The sequence below is a fragment of the Heptranchias perlo genome, chromosome 16 (assembly GCF_035084215.1).
Source record: "Heptranchias perlo isolate sHepPer1 chromosome 16, sHepPer1.hap1, whole genome shotgun sequence".
Lineage (NCBI taxonomy): Eukaryota > Metazoa > Chordata > Chondrichthyes > Hexanchiformes > Hexanchidae > Heptranchias > Heptranchias perlo.
The window spans coordinates 40,872,725-40,894,282 of NC_090340.1; the positions used below are offsets into that span (position 1 = coordinate 40,872,725).

A 21,558-nucleotide genomic window follows, 5' to 3' on the forward strand; every position below is an offset into this window, starting at 1 on the left:
TTATACGTGTCCCCAAGGACTCCACAGTATGCAACTATGCAGCCCATGAAGACAAAAAGCTTGGACCCCTGCCTTACCTGGTCTTTATGGCTCAGTATCACACCAGGTGGGGTACTTACACACTGAGCCACACAAAGCACTACAATAAAAGAAAAACATTTTAAGAACACATATATTTTGATTTATATATACACTTTTTCTGGAGAAGTTAGACTTTAATCTTTGTAATTTTGTTTCTTTATTTATAACTCAATCATTTTCTCCCCAAAAAATTTAAAACATAGTACCTTTAGATTACAGATTTTTTTTATACATACATATATATTATTTGTAAAGAAAGTCCCCGCTCTCTTGCTACGTTTAAGGATCGATTCCGCAGGCTGGCTCCGTAATTGGATGCCCCCATTGTGGAAAGATGCTCGCTGGCAGCGCTGGTCAGGAAATTGTGGCCCACAGCACCCGATTTTCTATCCATTCATTTAAATTGATGGAAATTGAGGCAGCTTCGGTCTGCAAAATCCTGATCATCGCTCCCTGTGAGCGTTACTCCGTGCCGGTAACACCCGATTGGTAATCAGCCCTCTGATCATCGTGTTGGTTAGTAACATTCTGTTATATTAATCCCATAGGATACCAAATTAACAGTTTGGTGGAGCTGGTTGAAATTAAGGCGGTTAACTAAAATAATGTTTAAACATTCCTTTTAACCCTGACTCAAAAATTGGGAAAAGGTTTTGTATATTTCTGTTATTATTGGTCACAGCATCACTTTTTCAAACACAACCAACAAGTAACTAGGTGTGTATTAAAAAGAAAAACTGTTAAGTGCCTGAAATAATAACAAATACTGGAAGTACACAGCAGGTTGATCAGCTTCTGACGAGTAAAGGTTTCAGATTCTGGTTTGGGTTCGCTGTTCTGGTGAATGGGTTTACCAGAAATGTGAATATACCTGTTCTCACTGTTTATTTCCAGCACTTTTGTTTTATTTCAGGTTACACGTTCCTGTGCCTACACCAATTCCATTAGGAGATCCATGAGAATGACCTAGATGACTCTCCCTGTGTATTGGTGTGGCTGTAATCAAAAGCTTATCATACGGGAAACCACGGGCCAAAATCTATTATCTTCCCATTTTATGGACTGGTGTATTGGATGTTCAATTTATCCTATCTTTTAATACATTGTCTAAGTGCATTTCCTTTGCTGTCTCTAATTCTCTTCTTGACTTAACACAGCAGTGACTGCTCTATGATGCGAGATCTAGGGAACAGACTCCCTAGGGAGAAGGTGGAAGCAGTTAGTATTGATTCATTCAAATTCAAATTAGATAGATTTCTTTCAGAAAATTACATTTGGGGATACAATGTATGAGTAATTTGAAACATGACATGTGGTATGTGTAGAACGCTTAGGAGAAAAATGGTGACTTTGGACCTATGGTTCCCAAAGCTCTCCAGCACTGGGGTTTTCCTCATGTCATTTCTGGATCTGTTGTAGACTAATTGATAGAGATTGATTGCTATGATTAGTCAATAACTCCATTATCATTGTACCATGAGACTACCAGAATGGTAGAAGGTGAACTAGATGGACCTTGGTCTTTTTTCATCTCGCAATTCCTATGTTCCTATGTAAAGTGTTCTGTGAGTGAGTAAAAGGCTGCATTTACTGTTGGATTACAATGGTTCTCTACCCCCTAAAAACTTTTTCTATCCCTGGCTATGATCTAATTTAAATTATATAAATTATCCAATTAAAAATAACTTATTTTATAGCTTTTACAGAACATGATTACCAACTGAAAGAGCAATAGTATCATCTGGTGCTATGACACCACATATAAAGAATTCTTGAGATATCTTCAATGTCACACTTCTGCACCAGTTCAAACCAGAACATTACTCTGCACGTGAAGAAACGCCTCAGAACTTTATTAGGGATATAGAAATTGTGTATTTATTGTTTTCTCCCCCATTTTTCAAATTTCCTAGTCTTAAGGGCAGATAGATAATTTATTCCTGCAGAACTGTTAATGTAACTTTTCAGTTGGCGACCAGAAGCTGAACAAACGTGCCCATGGTTGTGTTGACCTGCAATTATCCCTCTACAATAGCACATTTGAGATCAGGAACTTACCCTGTGGGGAAATGCGAGCAAGATCCTGCAAGAACAGTACTAATTGGTTATTACCACTCAGGCTCTTATTATTTTATTGCATAGTAATTTGTAGTATCAACACATCGCCCATGGGCAGTCCTTCTGAATTTATTATTAACCTAATAATTATTTTACTCCATTTTGGTCTTGCTTTTACAAAGTATGGTTCAATAGTCAGTAATAACCACAATAAGTTTACTTATGACAACTGTCATCAAGTCATTTAATCAATAACCCTATGTTGAAAATCAGTAATCATTGTAATAAATCATAAGTATTACAGAAAATAATATATTGTTCATAACCTTCCAAGGAAAAACAAGCGACCAAGGGAGAGCGGTTTTGTTCAGTGTTACTTCTGTAAACATACTGAATTTTTTCACTGTTTGTTATATTGAATGATGAAAAACACCCTAATAACTGTATAAATTCTAACTATACTGAATGATAAAAAGCACCCCAATAATTAGGTCAATTCTAACTACTGAACCATCTCCAGTTTTTAAAACATTGTAGCAGCTTCTGCATGTAAACGTCAAAAAGTTTTAAGTGATTTCTTTTTGCAGTTCACCTCAGCATAAAATAAAAGTAATTTAGCATCCTTAAAATTTAAGTAAGGCTTTTAGGTATGTTCTTTTGAACAGTCTTCCAGATTCAAGTTGTGTGCGTTCTATTGGGAAATACTGTTGCGGAAAGATGGCATTGTTGAATATACAGTCCGTTTCAGTAAAGGCTGCAGTGGTCGATAGTTGTCCACCATACGTTTTTGCTTTTCCCCAACGGATGTGAAAAACAAACTGCGAAACACAGCCAGCTGTAAAAAAAAATTTAAAAAAATATTACCAAAAGAACTGTGACCTCCTCTCAAGAGGATAACTGAAACAAAGCACCAGTTTGTGGTGTTCATGGAAGAGTGGACAGAATCACAGAATGTAATTCCAAAAGCATTTGTAAAAATACCATGTAACAAAAATGGAATTTGATTTTTCAGTCACCATAAATTCGTGATTGTGCACATATGTAACAAAGTGATATGGGAATCATATTATCAGTTGTGAAAAATCATTTAACACTGATCCTGACTAAATACACACTCAGAACCATGAAAGTACTGAGAGAAAAACCAAAGCCTTCTTTATTTAAATGTTCATTAACCTCTACTGAGGGTATTTATTTCTGCAGAGATAGAACAATACCACACGCTCTTATGATCAGGTCAGATGCACTGCATTGGTGTTGTGTGATTAATCTCGAACTGTATGCTGGTTTACAATCTGTTACAGCTATACTTTTATGGTATATATATTTCTAATATATTAAAAGTCTTGCATCTAGCATGGACTTCCTGTTATCCTCCTCCAACACGTCTCCTTCGTTGTCCAACACCTCTCCTCCGTTGTCCAGCTGAGTGGGACTGCCCTCGCCTGGTTCCACTCATCTATTCAGTCGTAGCCAGAGAATCTCCTGCAACGGCTTCTCTTCAAACCCCCGCATCATTACTTCTGGAGACCCCCAAGGATCTATCCTTGGTCCCCTCATATTGTTCATCTACATGCTACCCCTCGGCAACATCATCCGAAGACATGATGGCAGGTTCTACATGTATAATGACGACAGCCAGCTCTACCTCACCACCACGTCTCTCGACCCCTCCACTGCCTCTGTGTTGACAGACTGCTTGTCCGACATCCAGTTCTGGATGAGCTGCAATTTCCTCGAATTAAACATTGGGAAGGCCAAAGCTATTGTCTTCGGCCCCCGCCACAAACTCCGTTTCCTCGCCACCAATTCCATCCCCCTCTCTGGCCACTGTCTCAGGTTGAACCGGACTGCTCGCAACCTCGGCGTCCTACTTGACCAAACTGAGCTACCAACCCCATATCTTCTCCCATCACAAAAACTGCCTACTTTCACCTCCCTAACATTGCATGTCTCCACCCCTGCCTCAGCCTATCTGCTGCTGAAATCCTCCCATGCTTTTATTACCTTCAGATTCGACTATTCCAATGGTCTCTTGGCCGGCCACCCATCTTCCACCCTCCATAAACTTGAGCTCATCCAAAACTCTGCTGCCCGTATCCTAACTCGCACCAAGTCCTGTTTACCCATCATCCCTGTGCTCGTGACCTACATTGGCTCCCGGTCCACCAACGCCTCGATTTTAAAATCCCTCCATGGCATCGTCCCTCCCTATTTCTGTAACCTTGTCCAGCCCTATAACCCTCCAAGAAGTTTGCATTCCTCCACTCTGGCCTCTTTTGCATCCCCCAATTCCTCCGCCCCACCTTTGGCAGCCACCTCTTTCCACCTCTCTCTCCTCCTTTAAGATAGTCCTTAAAACCTACCTCTTTGACCAAGCTTTTCGTCATCCATCCTAAAATCTCCTTCTGTGGCCCAATGTCAATTTTTGACTGATTACACGCCTATGAAACGCCTTGGGACGTTTTACTATGTTAAAGGCTCTATATAAATTGAAGTTGTTGTTGTCACATTTACTTCCTGTGCCATGACTTTGTCACACTTGGGAATCAAGCCTTGGTATAACACTTCGGTATTACTTTTAACTGTAAGGATCAATAAAGTTGTTTTTTTAAAAATACCTTCCCACAAATTCATTGATTATTTTGGGTTACTAATTGGTAAGTTCTCAGTCTCCTGAAATAAAAAAAAATCATAATTCTCCATTTTGTTTTCTCTCTGAGAATCAAGTTCAGACATGCACAAACATTGCATTTGTGATATCACCGTGAGTGTTCCGTGCTGTACACAATGCACATACACCACACAATCTACATGCTGATGTCATAAATGCGATGCACACACATCTCTGGGCCTGATTTTCAGTGAGAAAAAAGCAAGAATTGGAATTAGTTTTTTTTAAAATTCGGTTATCTTCTTGGTCAGGCATTTTCTTCTGGTAAACTTTAACTCATGGCCCAAGCTGTACAGTATCTGGTTTTATGGACGGAGCTGAAGATGCACATTAGTCTGATAATTATGTGGTGTTCTCTGACTACCACGGCCAGAAGCAAAATCAGTGATAGGTTGAGTCAGAGCACAAAGGAGATTTTGAAGTCACCAAAAAGCTAAAGGCAGCTGAGGGTCTTGAGGCAGAGTGTCTATGCTGCAAATTTTGTGCAGTTACATACAAATGAAAATGAAGGACAGTAAAAGACCAGCTGATCTATCAAGCCTATCCGATAACTTCTGCTCACCATGACCCTCATCCAACCCCATCCACCACCCGTGCAATATCTGTGGGAGAGCCAAAAAACCGTAAGCCAATTTAGGAAAAAAACTCTAGGAAATTCTTCTCCAATCCCCAAAGGCAATCAAACAAGTTGTAGGAGACCATGGGAAATACGTCCCCCTTCTACTGTAGTTATGTCAGCCACACTGAGGAACTTCCTTTTGAATGTTTGCAGTGAATCTGTACTCACTGCATGTGCCAGCAACTTGTTCCAGAAGTCGATGCCTTTCTGGGAAAAGAAGTAACTCTTGACATCTAAACTAAGTTACATAACTTATACTCATGTTTCCTAGTCCTCCCTAATCTATCTAACCTGAATAGTGTATCTAATCCTTTTATTATTTTTAAGACCTCAATCAGATCATCTCAAAGTCTTCACTTTTCTTAAATTAAATGTGAGTTCTTCAATTTTTGATTAATCATCTTATGTTCTCGGGCAACCAGCAGTTTATGTTTTATGACTTTGTTACAAAGAAGCCTGCATTTGGGTTGGCAGATCCGAATTCCATCACTGCTGCAAATAGTGAGACAGTTGCTATGTGTGCAAGTACAGCATTAAAACAGTACGATCTTACATGGCAAGGATTAGCACCTGTGGATTCAGGCTCGGCTGCTAACTGTACAAAGTTTGCCTGCAATGTGAAGCTAAATGACAACCCATACTGCTTCACATTTCATGTCCAGCTCATCTCCTCCATGTTGCTGTTTCTCATGCAACAGATATTCTGGAAATGGCTACTACGAAGCGATTCAGATCATTCTCACTGATGCTACCTTCAAGCATGCACACAATGAGAAACACGTTTAATGTTTGTGAAGAGACCAATGTGGAATGCAGCCTGCTGACTGCTATGGTCCCTGTGAGATGGTTTAATTTGTATTTAGCTGCAGTGATTATTCAAAAGATGTGGAGTGTTTTAATTCACCTTTTGGGTAAACCAAAGGAGCCTGCAGGGCGATGTGGGTGCAGCAAATGGCACCCTGGGCTTGGGGTAATCCTGCAATCTGTGCAAATCCTAGAGCCTTGTCCTGCTGCTTTCGAATGTCCACGTGGAAAGTGATGAAAGTGGTGGCTCTAGCAAACAAGGCATCAGTCACCTATTTAATGTACGCATGGATTACAGACTGACTGATGTGAAACTGGAAGGTGCCAGAGGCCAAGAAGTTCAGGGCTGCTGTGACCTTGACTGCAACAGGCATCGTTGTGCTAGCTGCAGCAGTTGGCTGGAGGTCTTCTTGCAGATGTGACACAACTTTGTCACTGCCTCCCGAGAGAACGGAAGCCTTTTGATGCAGTGTTCCACACAGAACCACAGGTATGTTGTTCTGGGCCTAAAAGCTATGTTGGGACGTTAAGAATTACTCACTTGTTTCTATATGCTCTCACTCAAGCTGCAGCTGCTTGCTCCTTCCTCCTGCAGCTCCCTCCTTGTCTTTCCAGAGTGGGATTCCTAGAAGGACCCTCCATCCCCCCAATAAAGAAACAATGCCAGAAGCCCCTTAAAAGTTCACTACACAAGCTTTCATATTAAAAGAACCCACAAGGAACCAAGAAAAATGTCTCCAAAAGCTTGATACAGCCTTACCCAAGAACAACTGAGGATCCCTTTAAATGGCATTTAAAATGACTAGCACAGTACTTTACCACCAATGGCGGGTGGACAGGAGCATGAATTGGCAATAGTCAGGCAATGAGGTTGGAAAATGGCATCATTTTTACCCCAATTTGAATTTATTCACAAGACTCCCACTAATTCTAGACCAGTGTTCCAGCCACCAGGATTAATGTTCCCCGGAAAATCTGACCAGCTGTAAAAGCAACAGTAAATGGGTGGGAGGAACTGACATTTTATTTTCTGCCCACAACTGCCCTTTTTTTGACTGCAAACATAGAAACGAAAGGATAAAGAGCTAAAAATCGCCACCTCTATCACATATGTAGCAGGTGCAAAAGATTTTTGAACGCAAAGGGGAACAGTCAGAAGTTAAGGTTGATGCTGGACCAATGATGTGGGAAGGAATACAATTGAAGGCCTGCAAAGGGAGTTTCGATAATTAATAGTGAGATTGAAGAGCAGGACTCCAGGGTAGTAGTTTCAGGATTGCTCCCAGTAGCATGCACTGGAAAGTATAGAAATAGCAAGATAAAAGGAGGTAACTATGTAGTGGAGAGATGTTGTAGGAGGGAAGGGTTCAGATTCCTGAAACATGGGACCAGTTCCAGGACAGGATGGACGAGCTTCACCTGAAAAGGGCTGGGGGGGGGGGCGGGATTCAACGAATATGGCGGGGGGGGGGGGGGGCGGAAAACAAGATGAGGAAGCAGAAAGGAAGAAAAGAAAAAACAGTAAAATGATCAAGAACAGGTCAGAAGGATGAGAAATTTAAAAAACTGTAAGATTACCAAAAAAAATTGAAGCAGAGGCCTAACACCTGTTTAAGGTGTAATTGGGCTGCCCTGCGGGCCTGCTCTGCTCAGGTTTCGTAACGTGGATCTGGCCTAGCCAGCGGACACCACTCTAAATTTTATTTTTAAAAAAAACAATTTCTATGGAGCCAGGAGGAGCTGCACATACTTCCAATGGTTACTACTAGCCACGATTCCGCCCCCCCCACCCCCCACCGTCCTTACCCCCCTCCAGGGCTTACACGAGGGCAGGCAGCCGGATACTGCATGTTCCTGTTGGGCAAGCAACTGTGGATTGGAGTCTCAATATTTAGATGAGATCTGAGGACCAACTTCTTCCAATCCCAGGGCTTCCGTCTTCGGGCGCAGGGATCGTTCCCTGTGCCTAGTTCGCACTGGCATGGCGACACAATGCAATTTCCACCCCTATGACTTTAATATCCTTTCCATAATGAGGTGTCCAAAACTGCACCCATTACTCTGTGGCCTTATCATTGTCTTTTACAATGTCTTGGAGCACTTATATGTTGTAATTAAGAAGTAGTTAGAAATGTTACCTGTTCAGGAATAACTTCGATGGGGTCCTTCATAATGACCCAGGTGACAGATTCAGTCAGAGGTGGCGCGGTCAGAGAACCAGGGTATGTCCAGTAATCCGAACAAGATGGAATCATGCAGGTGGGATCGAATTTAAAGAAATCAACTGCTGAGTCCTGCAGGTATACACAATTAACTACATTTTGGATAAAGAAAAATACACATACTTCATGTTATGATTTCTTGACTATTCATGACATTTGACAATAAGGCTATTTCTTGTGTCACTGATGCAAATTATTTATCACGTGATTCGTAATTTTAGGGAATGTATATTTTTTTATTTTAGGTTTCTTCTCCCTGCAAATGGCCCTGACAGGGTTAGGTGGACATGAGTCTTTGCACCTCTTCATATGCAATGCGTTGGCATAGCACTCCAACATCCTCACTAAAAAATGAACTCATCAAATGGAGGTAGAACTCATATTCAATTTGCACTGTAGAACCGTTTCCACTGGAAGCATTTCCCCAAAATAATAATCCAGTTCCACACAACTTTGCAGCACAGAAGGAGGTCATTCAGTCCACTGTATGTGTGCCAGCTCTTTACTAATCCCACTGCCCTGCTCATAGCCCTATAATTTCCTCTGCTTCAAATGTTTGTCTATTTTACCCTTAAATGATACAATGCAGCGCTTGGCACAAAAAAAGGGATCACTGGATTAGGTCACTTCCTCCAGATTTGCCTTTCCACCAGTTAATTGATAAATTTCAGCTCTGCATGCATGATCAATACCTTCAGATGAAGCAATACCTCCAGAAAACTGCAATACTTTGCAGACTTCAGCATGAGGCAACCCACTTGGAACTTTCCCTCCACTTTCAAACAGCCTCTGACAGATGCGTCGCCAACCTCTGTACCATATTCATTTCCATAACCAGAGGTGGGATAGAAAGCCTGAAGGAACCTGGAAATAAGACTTAGGGTAACTGTTAAAGAAGAAGGAGTGGCTGAGTGCACTGGACACAGCAAGGGCTACAGATCATGGCAACATCACGAATGTAGTGCTGAAGATCTGTGCTCCAGAACTAGCCGTACCCCTACCCAAGCTGTTCCAGTACAGCTAGCAACTGCCTGACAATGTGGAAAATTGCCCAGGTATGTCATGTCCACAAAAAGCAGGACAAATCCAACCTTGCCAATTACCGACCTATCAGCCTATTCTCAATCATCAGCAAAGTGATGGAAGGTGTCGTCAACAGTGCTATCAAGTTGCACTTACTCACCAATAACCTGCTCACCGATACTCAGTTTGGGTTCCGCCAGGACCACTCGGCTTCAGACCTCATGACAGCCTTGGTCCAAATATCATCAAAACAGCAATATTCCAGAGGTGAGGTGAGAGTGACTGCCCTTGACATCAAGGCAGCATTCAACAGAGTGTGGCACCAAGGAGCCTTAGTAAAATTGAAGTCAATGGGGATCAGGGGGAAAACTCTCCAGTGGCTGGAGTCAAACCTAGCACAAAGTAGATGGTTGTGGTCATTGGAAGCCAATCATCTCAGCCCTCGGACATCATCCTAGGCCTAACTATCTTCAGCTGCATCATCAATGACCTTCTCTCCATCAGAAGGTCAGACGTGGGGCTATCGCTGATTATTGCACAGTGTTCAGCTCAATTCACAATTCCTCAGGTAACAAAACAGTCCATGTCCAGGTCTTGCTGCATGTGGGCAACATCCAGGCTTGGGCTGGTAAGTGGCAAGCACCATTCGTGTCACACACAGGCAATGACCAACTCCAGCAAAAATCTACCCACCTCCCCTTGACATTCAACGGCATTACGATCACCGTATTTTCCCGCCATCAACATCATCAACCAGAAACTTGATTGGACCAGCCACATAAATGCCGTGTCTACTAGAGCAAGTAAAAGGCTGGGTATTCTGCAGCGAGTGGCTCATCTCCTGAATCCCTAATGCCTCTCCACCACTTACGAGGCACAAGTCAGGAGTGTGATGGAATACTCTGCCTGGACAGGTGCAGTTGCAACAACGTTCAAGAAATTCAATACCATCCAGGACAAAGCAGAAAGCTTGATTGGCAGCCCATCCACCACTTTAAACATTCACTCACTCCACCACCAGCGCACCGTGGCTGCAGTGTGCACTATCTGCAGGATGCACTGCATCAACTCGCCAAGGCTTCTTCGACAGCAACTCCCAAATCTGTGACCTCTACCACCTAGAAGGACAAGGGCAGCAGGCGCATGGGAGCACCATTATCTCCAAGTCACACACCATCCTAACTTGAACATATTTCATTGTTCCTTCATTGTCGCTGAATCAAAATCCTGGAACTCCCTACCTAACAGCACTGTGGGAGTACCACGCGGACTGCAGCGGTTCAAGGGGAAGGCTCACCACCACCTTCTGAAAGGATGTGCAATAAATGCTGGCCTCGCTAGCAACACCCATATCCAAGCATGATTTTTTTTTAAAAAGAGGTACAATTTCAGATACATTGCCTCAATGATTCCCTGTGGCAAAGCATCTCTAACAAGAAATTTCCGAAAGAAATTTCTCCTAACTACCTTCCTCACTTTCTTAGTGACAATTTTAAATTAATAAACACACATCACTGACCTTGCAAGCAGAGGAAATAGTCTGTTGCTTTCTATAACGAGGTGCTCAAAATTGTACACAATTGCCTACCATTGTCTCAAATACTCATACTTCATGCCTTTAATTAGAAAACCTAAAATGCCATTGGTCTTTTCTATGGCTTTATTAGCCTCCCCTCGCACTTTCAAAGAATTATCTATTAAACCTCTGGGGCTCAATTTTAAAATGAAAGCCCGGGTGCGTTAGGGTGGGTGGGGGCAAAGAAAATTGCGATTTTTTGAAACGGGCAGGATTCCCGGCTCCAACACGCTGAAGAACGCGCATGACCCAGAGTCATCTGGGTGCACGCGCCATTCCCGAACCCGGAAGTCCCGCTGGCAATTAAAGCCGGCAGTCCAATAATTAAAGGTGCAAATGTACCTCATTGAGGTACTGAAGGTCGTTTATTTTTTGCATATCAAATAGTTAAAAAGATTTTGACCTTATCTGGGCGGCTTTCCCACGGCTTCCGATTCACACCTGGTTAAACCCCACCCCCCCCAACTCCGATGTCCGATGTCTCCACCCCACCCTCTGATGTCCAATGTCTCCCCCCACCCCCCCAATCTCTCTCCCAATGATGGAAGACATTACATCAAATTAATGCACTGGGGCTATGGGGAATGGAAATATTACAAGACTGACAGATTATAGCATATATGTTAACCAGAAGATTTTTAGACTTGGACTAGTATTTCTAGAAAAAACACACATTGCAATGTCTACACAAATTTGTCATATTTTATCAAAAGTTAATAAACTGCCCATTAACCACATCAAATGACTATGGCCAAGTATTTATGAAATCCTAAATGTTGCAGGGTTCTTTAAACATAAGTTCTTTCTTTCTTGTCGCTGACCAAAAATCAACTCCCAGCACTAAAGTACAAAATCCCAACAGAAAAGCAAGTGTAGCCTGGACACTAGTTTTGTTTCAGAACAATTTCATGCAAGTTTCTTGTACCAGAATGATAATGGTATGAGGAAAATAATGCTTGAGGAAGAGAACCAGGTCCAGGTGCTTTGGAAACGATCCATAATCAGATTATCTCCCTCCTAACGGCCGATGAGTTCTCTCTCTCTCTTTCTCCTCCTGTCAATCAGGCTGGCTGCCAGGTGCGAAACCCGGAAGAGGCTTTAATTGGCCTCATTATCGCAAACCGCCTACTTCCCTTCCGGATTTGGTGCCCGCAAATCACCCCTCCCCTGCCCCGGACTCTTCCTGCTGGCATATTAAAATTGTGCCCCTGGTCTCTCTGTTCCTCCGCGCCCTTTAGCATCTTTCCATTGAGTTTATAATTCCATTTCTCGTTTTCCTCCCAAAATGCAGTACATAACATTTCTCTGCTTTAAATTATATCTGCCACCCATCTGCCCATTCTACTAACCTGTTTATGTCCTCCTTAAGTACTTTACAGCCCTGCTTGCTATTTGCCAAACCCCCTACTTTTGTGTCTTCAACAAATTTCAGTATTGTGCTGCTTATTCCCAAATCTAAATCACACAAGTTGATATACAAAAATATATATCTCTCAAGAACAAAAGCGACCTCAGCACTGACCCCTGGGGGTACACCACTTCCTACCCTTCTCCAATCCGAGCAACATCCATTAAGCCCAAACCATTGTCCATCAACAAACAAACTTTCTATCCATGTTGTTGCATTTCCTCTTACATCATGGGCCCGATATTACCAGGGTGGCGGGTTCGCGGCGGGGGTGGGGGGGGGCGATGAAATCAGTCTGCCCCGTGTGCAATGGCAGGCTAATTGGATCCACTTACCTCTTGTTCCCGGTTCCCCGCTGCTGAGCTGCGCAGCGGGTGGACTGCGCATGCGCAGTAAGGTCTGTCAGCTGGAGGAGCTCTATTTAAAGGGGCAGTCCTCCACTGACAGATGCTGCAAGAAATAGGAAAAATTACAGCATGGAGCAGCCCGGGGGGAAGGCTGCTCCCAGGTTTAATGATGCCTCACTCCAGGTATCATTGGATGGGGTGAGGAGGAGGGGAAGGACAGAGATCTTCCCCCCGGCGGGCGGGAGGAAGCGGCCTGCCTCTGCCACCAAGAAGGCCTGGCTCGAGGTGGCAGAGGTCACCTGCACCACCAACATATCGCGCACCTGCATACAGTGCAGGAGGCGCTGCAATGACTTAAGTAGGTCAGCCAAAGTGAGTACACTTACTCATTCCCCTACACTCCATCTGCCACATCACCACCCCCATCCCACATCTCCTTCTGCACTGCCAACACTACTCTGTCACATCACCCCTCACACCAACTCAAATCTCACCCTCATCTTACCTGCACTTACTCATCTCGCCAGTACTCATCCCGCCACTACCACTCAACCCAATCCTCATACAATCTCATGCTCACCCTCTCATGCATCTCTTTCACAGTCAGCCTCACTTAACCTGCCACTACCTGTGCTGCAGCCACAGGGCATGCATCACATATGTACAGTAGGCAGCGTAAGGCAAACGTGTCGTGAGTATGAAGGGGATGCACAAGGGTGTTTGAGGGTTTCTCATGGTTTTTACTTATATTTAATTTCTGAGCAACTCACATCACATATTATATTGGCACCACTACTGTCACGTCTTTACGAATCTTGTCTGGTTTGTGCAATAATGCCCTTTCCTGAGGATCACAATGAAGACCCACAACTGATGCCACCCATTGTGTCACTGCAGAGTGGGTGTAGGTGTATTTGCAGGGCTCTTTTGTGCAGACGACTGTGAAATGTCGCCGATGTCCCCGGTGGCACCCTGGAAGGATGTGGAGGAGAAGTTGTTGAGGGCAGTGGTGACTTTGACAGCGACAGGTAAGAAGATGGTGCTCGGGCCAGCCGGGAGCAGCTCGGCATGAAGGAGGCTGCAGATGTCCACGACTACATGTCGAATGACTCTGAGCCTCCGTGTGCACTGCTGCTCAGAGAGGTCCAGGAAGCTGAGCCTCAGTCTGTGGACCCTGTGGCGAGGGTAGTGCCCTCTGCGACGCATCTCTCTCTGCGGTTGCCCTCCCTCCTGCTGTGCAGGTGGATGTGTCACAGCACTGTGTTGTGGAGCTCCACGTGTCAGAGGTGGACGGCTTGGCCGGCGAGGCTGGTGATGCTGTTCGCCCTCCGAGGTGGTCATGACTGCAGCTACGGCGGCCCCCATCCGGATGAAGTACATCTGAGGGAGTCCGCAAGGTAGGTACATGTGTCTGGACACCGGGGTAAGTGTGCAAGTTTGTGAATTTTATTGTTAGGAGGAGGGTGGTGGAGGCCAAACTTTGTCCAAATTGACAAGAGCGGCCTCCTGCAATGAGTGAGGGTTCCCCCCCCCCACCACCTGTCAAATGGACCTTTGCAGCTGCCACAGGCTGATAGCTGCAACACGTTCATTTGAACTGGGAGTGTTTCCCCCAGTACGGGAAACAGTCCCAGTTGTTTGTAAAATCCCAACCCTCCTGAAATATCTCCTTAATCAGGTCTGTAAACGACCTGAAATACCGAAATAAATAGCTTAAGTGGCACCCCGCCAGCTTTAATTGTCTGCAGGAGTCCCACATGCGGGGGCTGCGCGTGCATGTCAGCGCGTCTGTGGGAAACCCAGAAGTGGGCGGGTTGGAGCCGGGCTCCCGCCCCGCCCTGGGATTCCCTGATTTTCAGAGCCCCACCACCCCCCCCCACCCCCGGCCAGGAACGCACCCGATCGCGGGTGCTAAAATCAAGCCCCATATGTCTGATATTTTGTAACAAGTCTCCTGTGTCAAAAGCCTTTATCAAAAGCCTTTTGAAAATCCATAAACATTACATCCACTGCATTTCCTTTATCTATTGAATCAATCAGTCACTTCTTCAAAAAGCACTATTAAACTTGTCGAACAAGATTTGCCTTTAACAAATCCAGGCTGGCTATCCTCGATTATTCCATGCATCTTTAAATGCTCACTAATTGAATCTTGAATTTTGGATTCCAAGCGTTTTCCAAAAACCGACTTTAGACTAGCTAGCGTATAGATATACCTAACATATCTTTCTCATTAACTAGTCTGTAATTCTCAATGTTCTGAAATCACCCTATTATACTGGAAGCAGCACACAGTTAGGCCTTAGAAGACACACACCATACACTTTCCACTGAGGGGGTAACATAGTGAACACATATGCAACACACAGAATAAGGTAGTTGTAGAGCAATGCAATGGTATTTCAGGATCTTGATGTATGGGTGGGGCAGTGGAAACAATGCTCTATTTGGCCATGCTATTGGACACATGCAGATTATTGTTGTGCACTGAATACTTCAGATGCTTAGCTAATTGTGGCCTCTATTTGAGTCTGCCATAGAATTCTTGTTGAGTCACAAAACTTCTGTCTTCTGGCCAGAGTTTTCTGCCATTGGTTGTTGCTGTCTGTATCCTCCTCCCTATTCCATGGCAAAGCCCCTTTGTCGGATAAAGTTGTGTAACACATAGAAGGCAACAATAATTTTGGACACCTTGGCTGGCTTGTATTGCGATATCAGTGCAGACATCTTTTGCTTTAGGATGCAGATCATCTGTTCCACCAGGACCCTGGTAGCAGCATGTGTCTCACTGCATCACTTTTCAGGCCTTATTCTTGGATGTCTCAAAGGAGTAAGCAACTATGGCTGTAATGCATAACCATGGACCCTTGTAGCCATCCAGTCTTTCTGGCCCTCAAAATAATTGTGGCACTGTAGATTGATATAAAATGTATGAATTATGGCAACTGCCCAGGTAGTAAGCGTTCACATGCAATGGTAATACACCAGCAGCACGTACATGAAGTGGAGCCCCTTTCTGTTCATGAAAGGGGTGGCATTGGGGGTAGGAGCCCATAGATGTAAGATTAAATATAAGAGGTTTAGGACAGAGAGCAGGGGAAACCTTTTTACACAGTGGGTTGTGAGGCTGTGGAATGCACTGAATTAGTGGCTGAAGCAGAGAATTTGTCAACATTTAAGAACAGGTTAGACAGGTGGGTGAGAGCCTTCTTTGGGAATCGCAATCTCTGCATGCAGATTCTCTTCGGAAATGTCCAAGCATGATTGTCTGGCACTGTACAGATGGGAGGCAGCGCAGGGCCAGTCCTAACTAAGCGCCTAAAGAGAAAATACAATGGTGTCCCCGATTATCTTCCTTTTCCTCCATAACCTGGAAAAACACAGGACTACCTAGAGGGATACCCACTTAGGCAGTATGAAAGGTCCCTGGGAAAACTGACAAAGCTGGCAGATGGAATGCAGCTTTGAAGCTGTGGTAAAACAGCACTGCAAAAGCAAAGATGCAGTAAAACAGGTGAAAAATGAACAGCAGGTGCTAACAAATCAGGCCAACAAAGAACCAATACGAGGGAAGTGTCTCCATTGCAGCAGTCACATTAAACGTACTTCGAGTGTTGAAGTGCTGTTCAGGAATTTCAGCTTGGCCATATTTACGTATTTTTCAGGCCCTTAATAAACCCAGTACACGGCAGGTGTGCAAGCTCTCAGCGCTACAGGTGTTTCCCGGTTAGATTAAGGCGTGCAACGTGCATGGGTGCTGAGCAGCCCTTAGGATCTCAATGTGGAGGAGGCAGTGCCTCATGCGCAGCAATCGTTGGACAATAAGGGCTCAATTTCAAACCTAAATTGTGGGTGTGTTGGGGATGGGGGAGGCTGTGAAAATTGCAGAAATGCAGAGCGGGTTTGGAAGCCGGCTCCAACCTGCCGACTTCCGAGCTCCCCACAGCCGCACCTGTGTGCGCGCACGGGCGTCCCGAATCCGGACGTCCTGCCGGCAATTAAAGCCGGCGGGATGATAGTTAAAGAACCAAATGTACCTCATTGAGGTACTTAAGGCACTTCACTTGTGACATGTTAGGTAGCTAGAACGATTTTTAACTTACCTGGGCAGCTTTCCCACGGCTTCTGATTCACGCCTGGTGAAACCAGGCGTGAAGGGCCGAATCAGGCAAAAAAGAAACAAAATAAATTAAATAACAAACCATTGCACAAAGTTAAAACACAAAATCAACCTACCTTTCCACCCTGCTCCAATGTCTCCCTCTTCGATCTCCCCCTCTTCCCCCCCCAATGTCCCGCTCTTCCCCCCCCCCAATCTCCCTCTCCCCCCCCCCGATCTTCCCCTCTCCCCCTCCCGATCTTCCACTCCCCCCCCATTCTTCCTCTCCCCCCCCCAATTCTTCCACTCCCCCCCCCCAATTCTTCCACTCTCCCCCCCCCCAATTCTTCCACTCTCCCCCCCCCAATTCTTCCACTCTCCCCCCCCCCCCCAATTCTTCCACTCTCCCCCCCCCCCCAATTCTTCCACTCTCCCCCCCCCCCCAATTCTTCCACTCTCCCCCCCCCCCCCAATTCTTCCACTCTCCCCCCCCCCAATTCTTCCACTCTCCCCCCCCCCCAATTCTTCCACTCTCCCCCCCCCCATTCTTCCACTCTCCCCCCCCCCATTCTTCCACTCTCCCCCCCCCAATTCTTCCACTCTCCCCCCCCCCCCCCCGATCTTCCACTCTCCCCCCCGATCTTCCACTCTCCCCCCCCCCAATCTTCCACTCTCCCCCCCCCCAATCTTCCACTCTCCCCCCCCCCAATCTTCCACTCTCCCCCCCCCGATCTTCCACTCTCCCCCCACCGATCTTCCACTCTCCCCCCACCGATCTTCCACTCTCCCCCCACCGATCTTCCACTCTCCCCCCACCGATCTTCCACTCTCCCCCCACCGATCTTCCACTCTCCCCCCACCGATCTTCCACTCGCCCTCCAATCTTCCACTCTCTCTCCACCCCCCACCCCCCGATCTTCCACTCTCTCCCCCCCCCCGCAACAATCTTCCATTCCAGTGCCGGATTACATCTTGCTCTCTCTCTTTCTCTCCCCCACCCTCGTGTTGCAGCTCCAGTCAGAAGCCAGCCTGTCAATCAGGCTGGCTGCCGGGCGTGAAACCCGGAAAGAACTTTAATCACCAATTACATTGCGATCATGTCGGAAACAGTAAGTTTGTTTAATTTGGATTTGCCACGTGCACCTTCACCCTCAAAATTGAGCCCTAAGTTTCTATTAGCAAGCCCCTTAACAGCAATTGGTATGAGAGGTGGAAAACTTCACAGTAAAGGTTAATCTGCTGAGAGTGGGATTAAGTCATACTGTTGGGACACTCCAGAAGGGGCTTTACAGGATATACTTGACTTGGGAGTGCTTGATAGTAAAAGTGGTTGCCAAAAGTGGAAAATTATCCTGCACTGATGACCCCATCTTGCTGAACACAAAGCAAAACCCAAACCTAGTATTGCAGGCTTTTTGTCAGCCTGCAATACTAGGTGCCACTGTTAGATTTTCATTATAGAAATTGGAGGACGAATTAGACTCTGACTGTGATTCTCAAGTAACAAATGCATTTGAACTGAACTGCTCAAGTATATCCCACGCAGATGTCCACAGTCTGAGCCATCCCTGCTTTTTCAACTGAGGAGAATAACATTAATATAAAGGGGGCATAACTAGAGTGGTGAAAAGTAGGAACAAACAAACCAAACAGTCAGCCACTTACCTTATGTTTAACAGCTGGCAATGCATCTACAAGTTTCTGTAAACCATCATGCCTTTTTCCAAGCTTTTAATAAAAAATAATAAAAAAGGATTTATCATACATTGTTCAAAAATGTACTTTCTGCATAATTCTTTTGAATGTTGATACTCTGTTAGAACTCAGTTTCCTTTATTGTTGATAGGTAGATTTTCTTCTTCCCTGCACCTGGGTATTTGGCATATCCCAGGCACAGGGAAGAGGAAAAAGGGATGGAAGCCCATCGCATCCAGTCTCCGTCACCATTCGCTGCCATGGGATTTTCTGGGGCCTCTCCTATAGTAGGTGCAGGCCCGGTGTTGCTATTATCATTCTTGTTCCAATTACAATCTTTGGGTGCCCCAGCAGAGGGATGCCAAAAGAATCTTGGCACAAGGGCCTGCCCCTTGACCTATGCAGACTGGAAGGTCTGCTGGGCAAGCCGAAGAAGATGCAGGCAAATGGCCTTGATGCTTAAACACCACCACCCCCCCCCCCCCCACCCCCAGATGATTGGAAGCACTTGGGGTATTTTGGCTGCTGCTCTCCATAGGCCACAATATCAGCAGCCAGGGGCACAGATCTCTGGTTTGCAGCTGTGCTCGGACTTCCTGCCTGCCCTCTAGGCACATGGCCTACCCAGAGGGCAGGCCTATGTCTTCAGCATCCCAGGACTGTGCAAACGATCAGGGCAGGAAATTCAGGGTAAGTTACATGTTCATAGGTGCAGGACTTTCAGGTGACCACTGGATGCCCATAGAGGAAAATTTACCCTCATAATTCTAGATGAGTTGCAATCCAAATCACCAGTAACTGTTCAGCTGTTTTGATTTACCTTTAGAAACACTCCTATAACTGCAAGACCATTTTCAGACAGAATGGCTTCATCAATGGTTTTGCATTTTACTGGATTCCAGTGAACCAAATGAAGCTAAAACACCAAGAACAAAAATCTGTTAAATCATTGTCGAATTCTGTGTTTTAATGCATTAATACCATGGAATAAAGGAAGAGTCATCATTTAACACTTTACAAACAAACAAAGGGAACTTAAAGATCCATTCACTTCACAAAATTGTGTTTTTTTTCAATTCAATGGAAAGCCACAAAATCAATTTATTGAATTGTAGAAAAGTGAGTATCAATCAATATATTCAGTATTGCGATCAAATTAGGTAATAACTATGACTGTTTCAACATGCTCCATCCTGCACACAACACAGAAATACTTTAGTTTAGGTGTGCGGATACACAGTGTGTGCTGCTGAGAGTTAGGTAAGTGTGGGAGTTTAAGGGTTAATTTCTTTAAATCTAGTGCATATTGCTTCAACTGTTTAAGGTCAATTTAAAAGTTTAAATTTTTAAGTTTCTGTCAGGCTTCAGCAGAGAGCTGCTGTAGCAAGTTAATTGGTTAGCTAGATTCAACTGGTACTTGAAGGTGGGGCAGGCCTGACTCATCTGAGTCCTAACTGTAGAAATACAGGGGCCTGTCAGTGCGGACTGCACGGTGTGCGGATACACAGTGTGTGCTGCTGAGAGTTCGGTAAGTGTGGGAGTTTAAGGGTGAAGTGGGGGAAGGAGGTGCTGCTTTGCCTTGCTTTTCCAAACTTTTCCTGCAGAGCGGTAGTGGACCTGAGAGTAGAAGACTGAGATTGTGGAATAAAAGCAGCAGCAGACCTGCACCAAGAGACAACTACTGTGCGACATCACAGGGACTTAACTCCTGGACCTAAGATAAATAAGAAGCAAAAAGTAATCCAAGTGGGACGTCACCAAGGAAGAGGTAAGTGATTGGCTGGTGAGTATTTTCCTGCTGAATTTGTCTAAGGTTAGAGTTTGTGGATTCTCGGGTCTCTGTTGTGTCGTGGGGGACTACTGTTCAGCAAGGGCCCTTGAGTATACCTTTTAATTGAAGTGAAATTGGTGGGATTCATTTAATTTGAATTAATTAGTTAAAGGGTAAGTCATGTCAGGACAGCCCAGCCCCGTGTTATGCTCTTCCTGCTCTATGTGGGAAATCAGGGACCCTTCCGGTGTCCCTGACGACCATGTGTGCGGGAAATGTATCCAGCTGCAGCTACTGACAAACCGCATTGCGGCACTGGAGCTGCGGATGGATTCATTATGGAGCACTCGCGATGCTGAGAACGTCGTGGATAGCACGTTTAGTGAGATGGTCACACCGCAGGTAAAGGTGGTAGAGGCAGGAAGTAATTGGGTGACCACCAAGCAGAGTAAGAGGAGCAGGCAGGCAGTGCAGGGGTCCCCTGTGGCCGTCCCCCTCTCAAACAAATATACCGCTTTGGATATTGTTGAGGGGGATGACTTATCAGGGGAAGGCAGCAGCAGCCAACTTCCTGGCACCAGGGGTAGCTCTGCTGCACAGGCTGGGAGGAAAAAGAGTGGAAGAGCTATAGTGGTAGGGGATTCTATCGTGAGGGGAACAGACAGGCGTTTCTGTGGCCGTAAACGTGACTCCAGGATGGTTTGTTGCCTCCCTGGTGCCAGGGTCATGGATGTCACTGAGCGGCTACAGGGCATTCTCAAGGGGGAGGGTGAGCAGGCAGAGGTCGTGGTCCACATTGGGACCAACGACATAGGTAGGAAGGGAGATGAGGTCCTGCATCAAGAATTTAGGGAGCTAGGTAGCAGATTAAAGAGCAGGACCTCAAAGGTTGTAATCTCTGGATTACTCCCAGTGCCACGGGCTAGTGAGTATAGAAATAGGAGGATAGAACAGATGAATGCGTGGCTAAAGAGTTGGTGCAGGAGGGAGGGTTTCAGTTTCCTGGATCACTGGGCCTGCTTCTGGGGAAGGTGGGACTTGTACAAGTCGGACGGGTTGCACCTGAAACCAGAGCGGGACAAATATCCTTGCGGGGAGGTTTGCTAGCACTGTTGGGGGGGGGGGGTTTAAACTAACTTGGCAGGGGGATGGGATACAGAGTGGAGCTACAATAGGGGGTG

General features: G+C 45.3%; 1 protein-coding gene across 1 annotated transcript in view; it reads right to left on the bottom strand.

Annotated features, from left to right (window-relative positions):
• Positions 1-214: 214 nt before the first annotated feature.
• Positions 215-21,558, bottom strand: part of ca5a (carbonic anhydrase Va) — a 41,989-nt gene continuing 20,645 nt past the window's right edge. Inside the window, exons 4-7 of the mRNA XM_067998006.1 lie at positions 19,427-19,522; positions 18,577-18,639; positions 8,375-8,530; positions 215-2,974 (exon numbers count right to left, since the gene is read on the bottom strand). Of these exons, the coding sequence (XP_067854107.1) occupies positions 2,831-2,974; positions 8,375-8,530; positions 18,577-18,639; positions 19,427-19,522 (459 nt within the window). The 3' untranslated portion in view covers positions 215-2,830. The remainder of the gene's footprint in view (positions 2,975-8,374; positions 8,531-18,576; positions 18,640-19,426; positions 19,523-21,558) is intronic.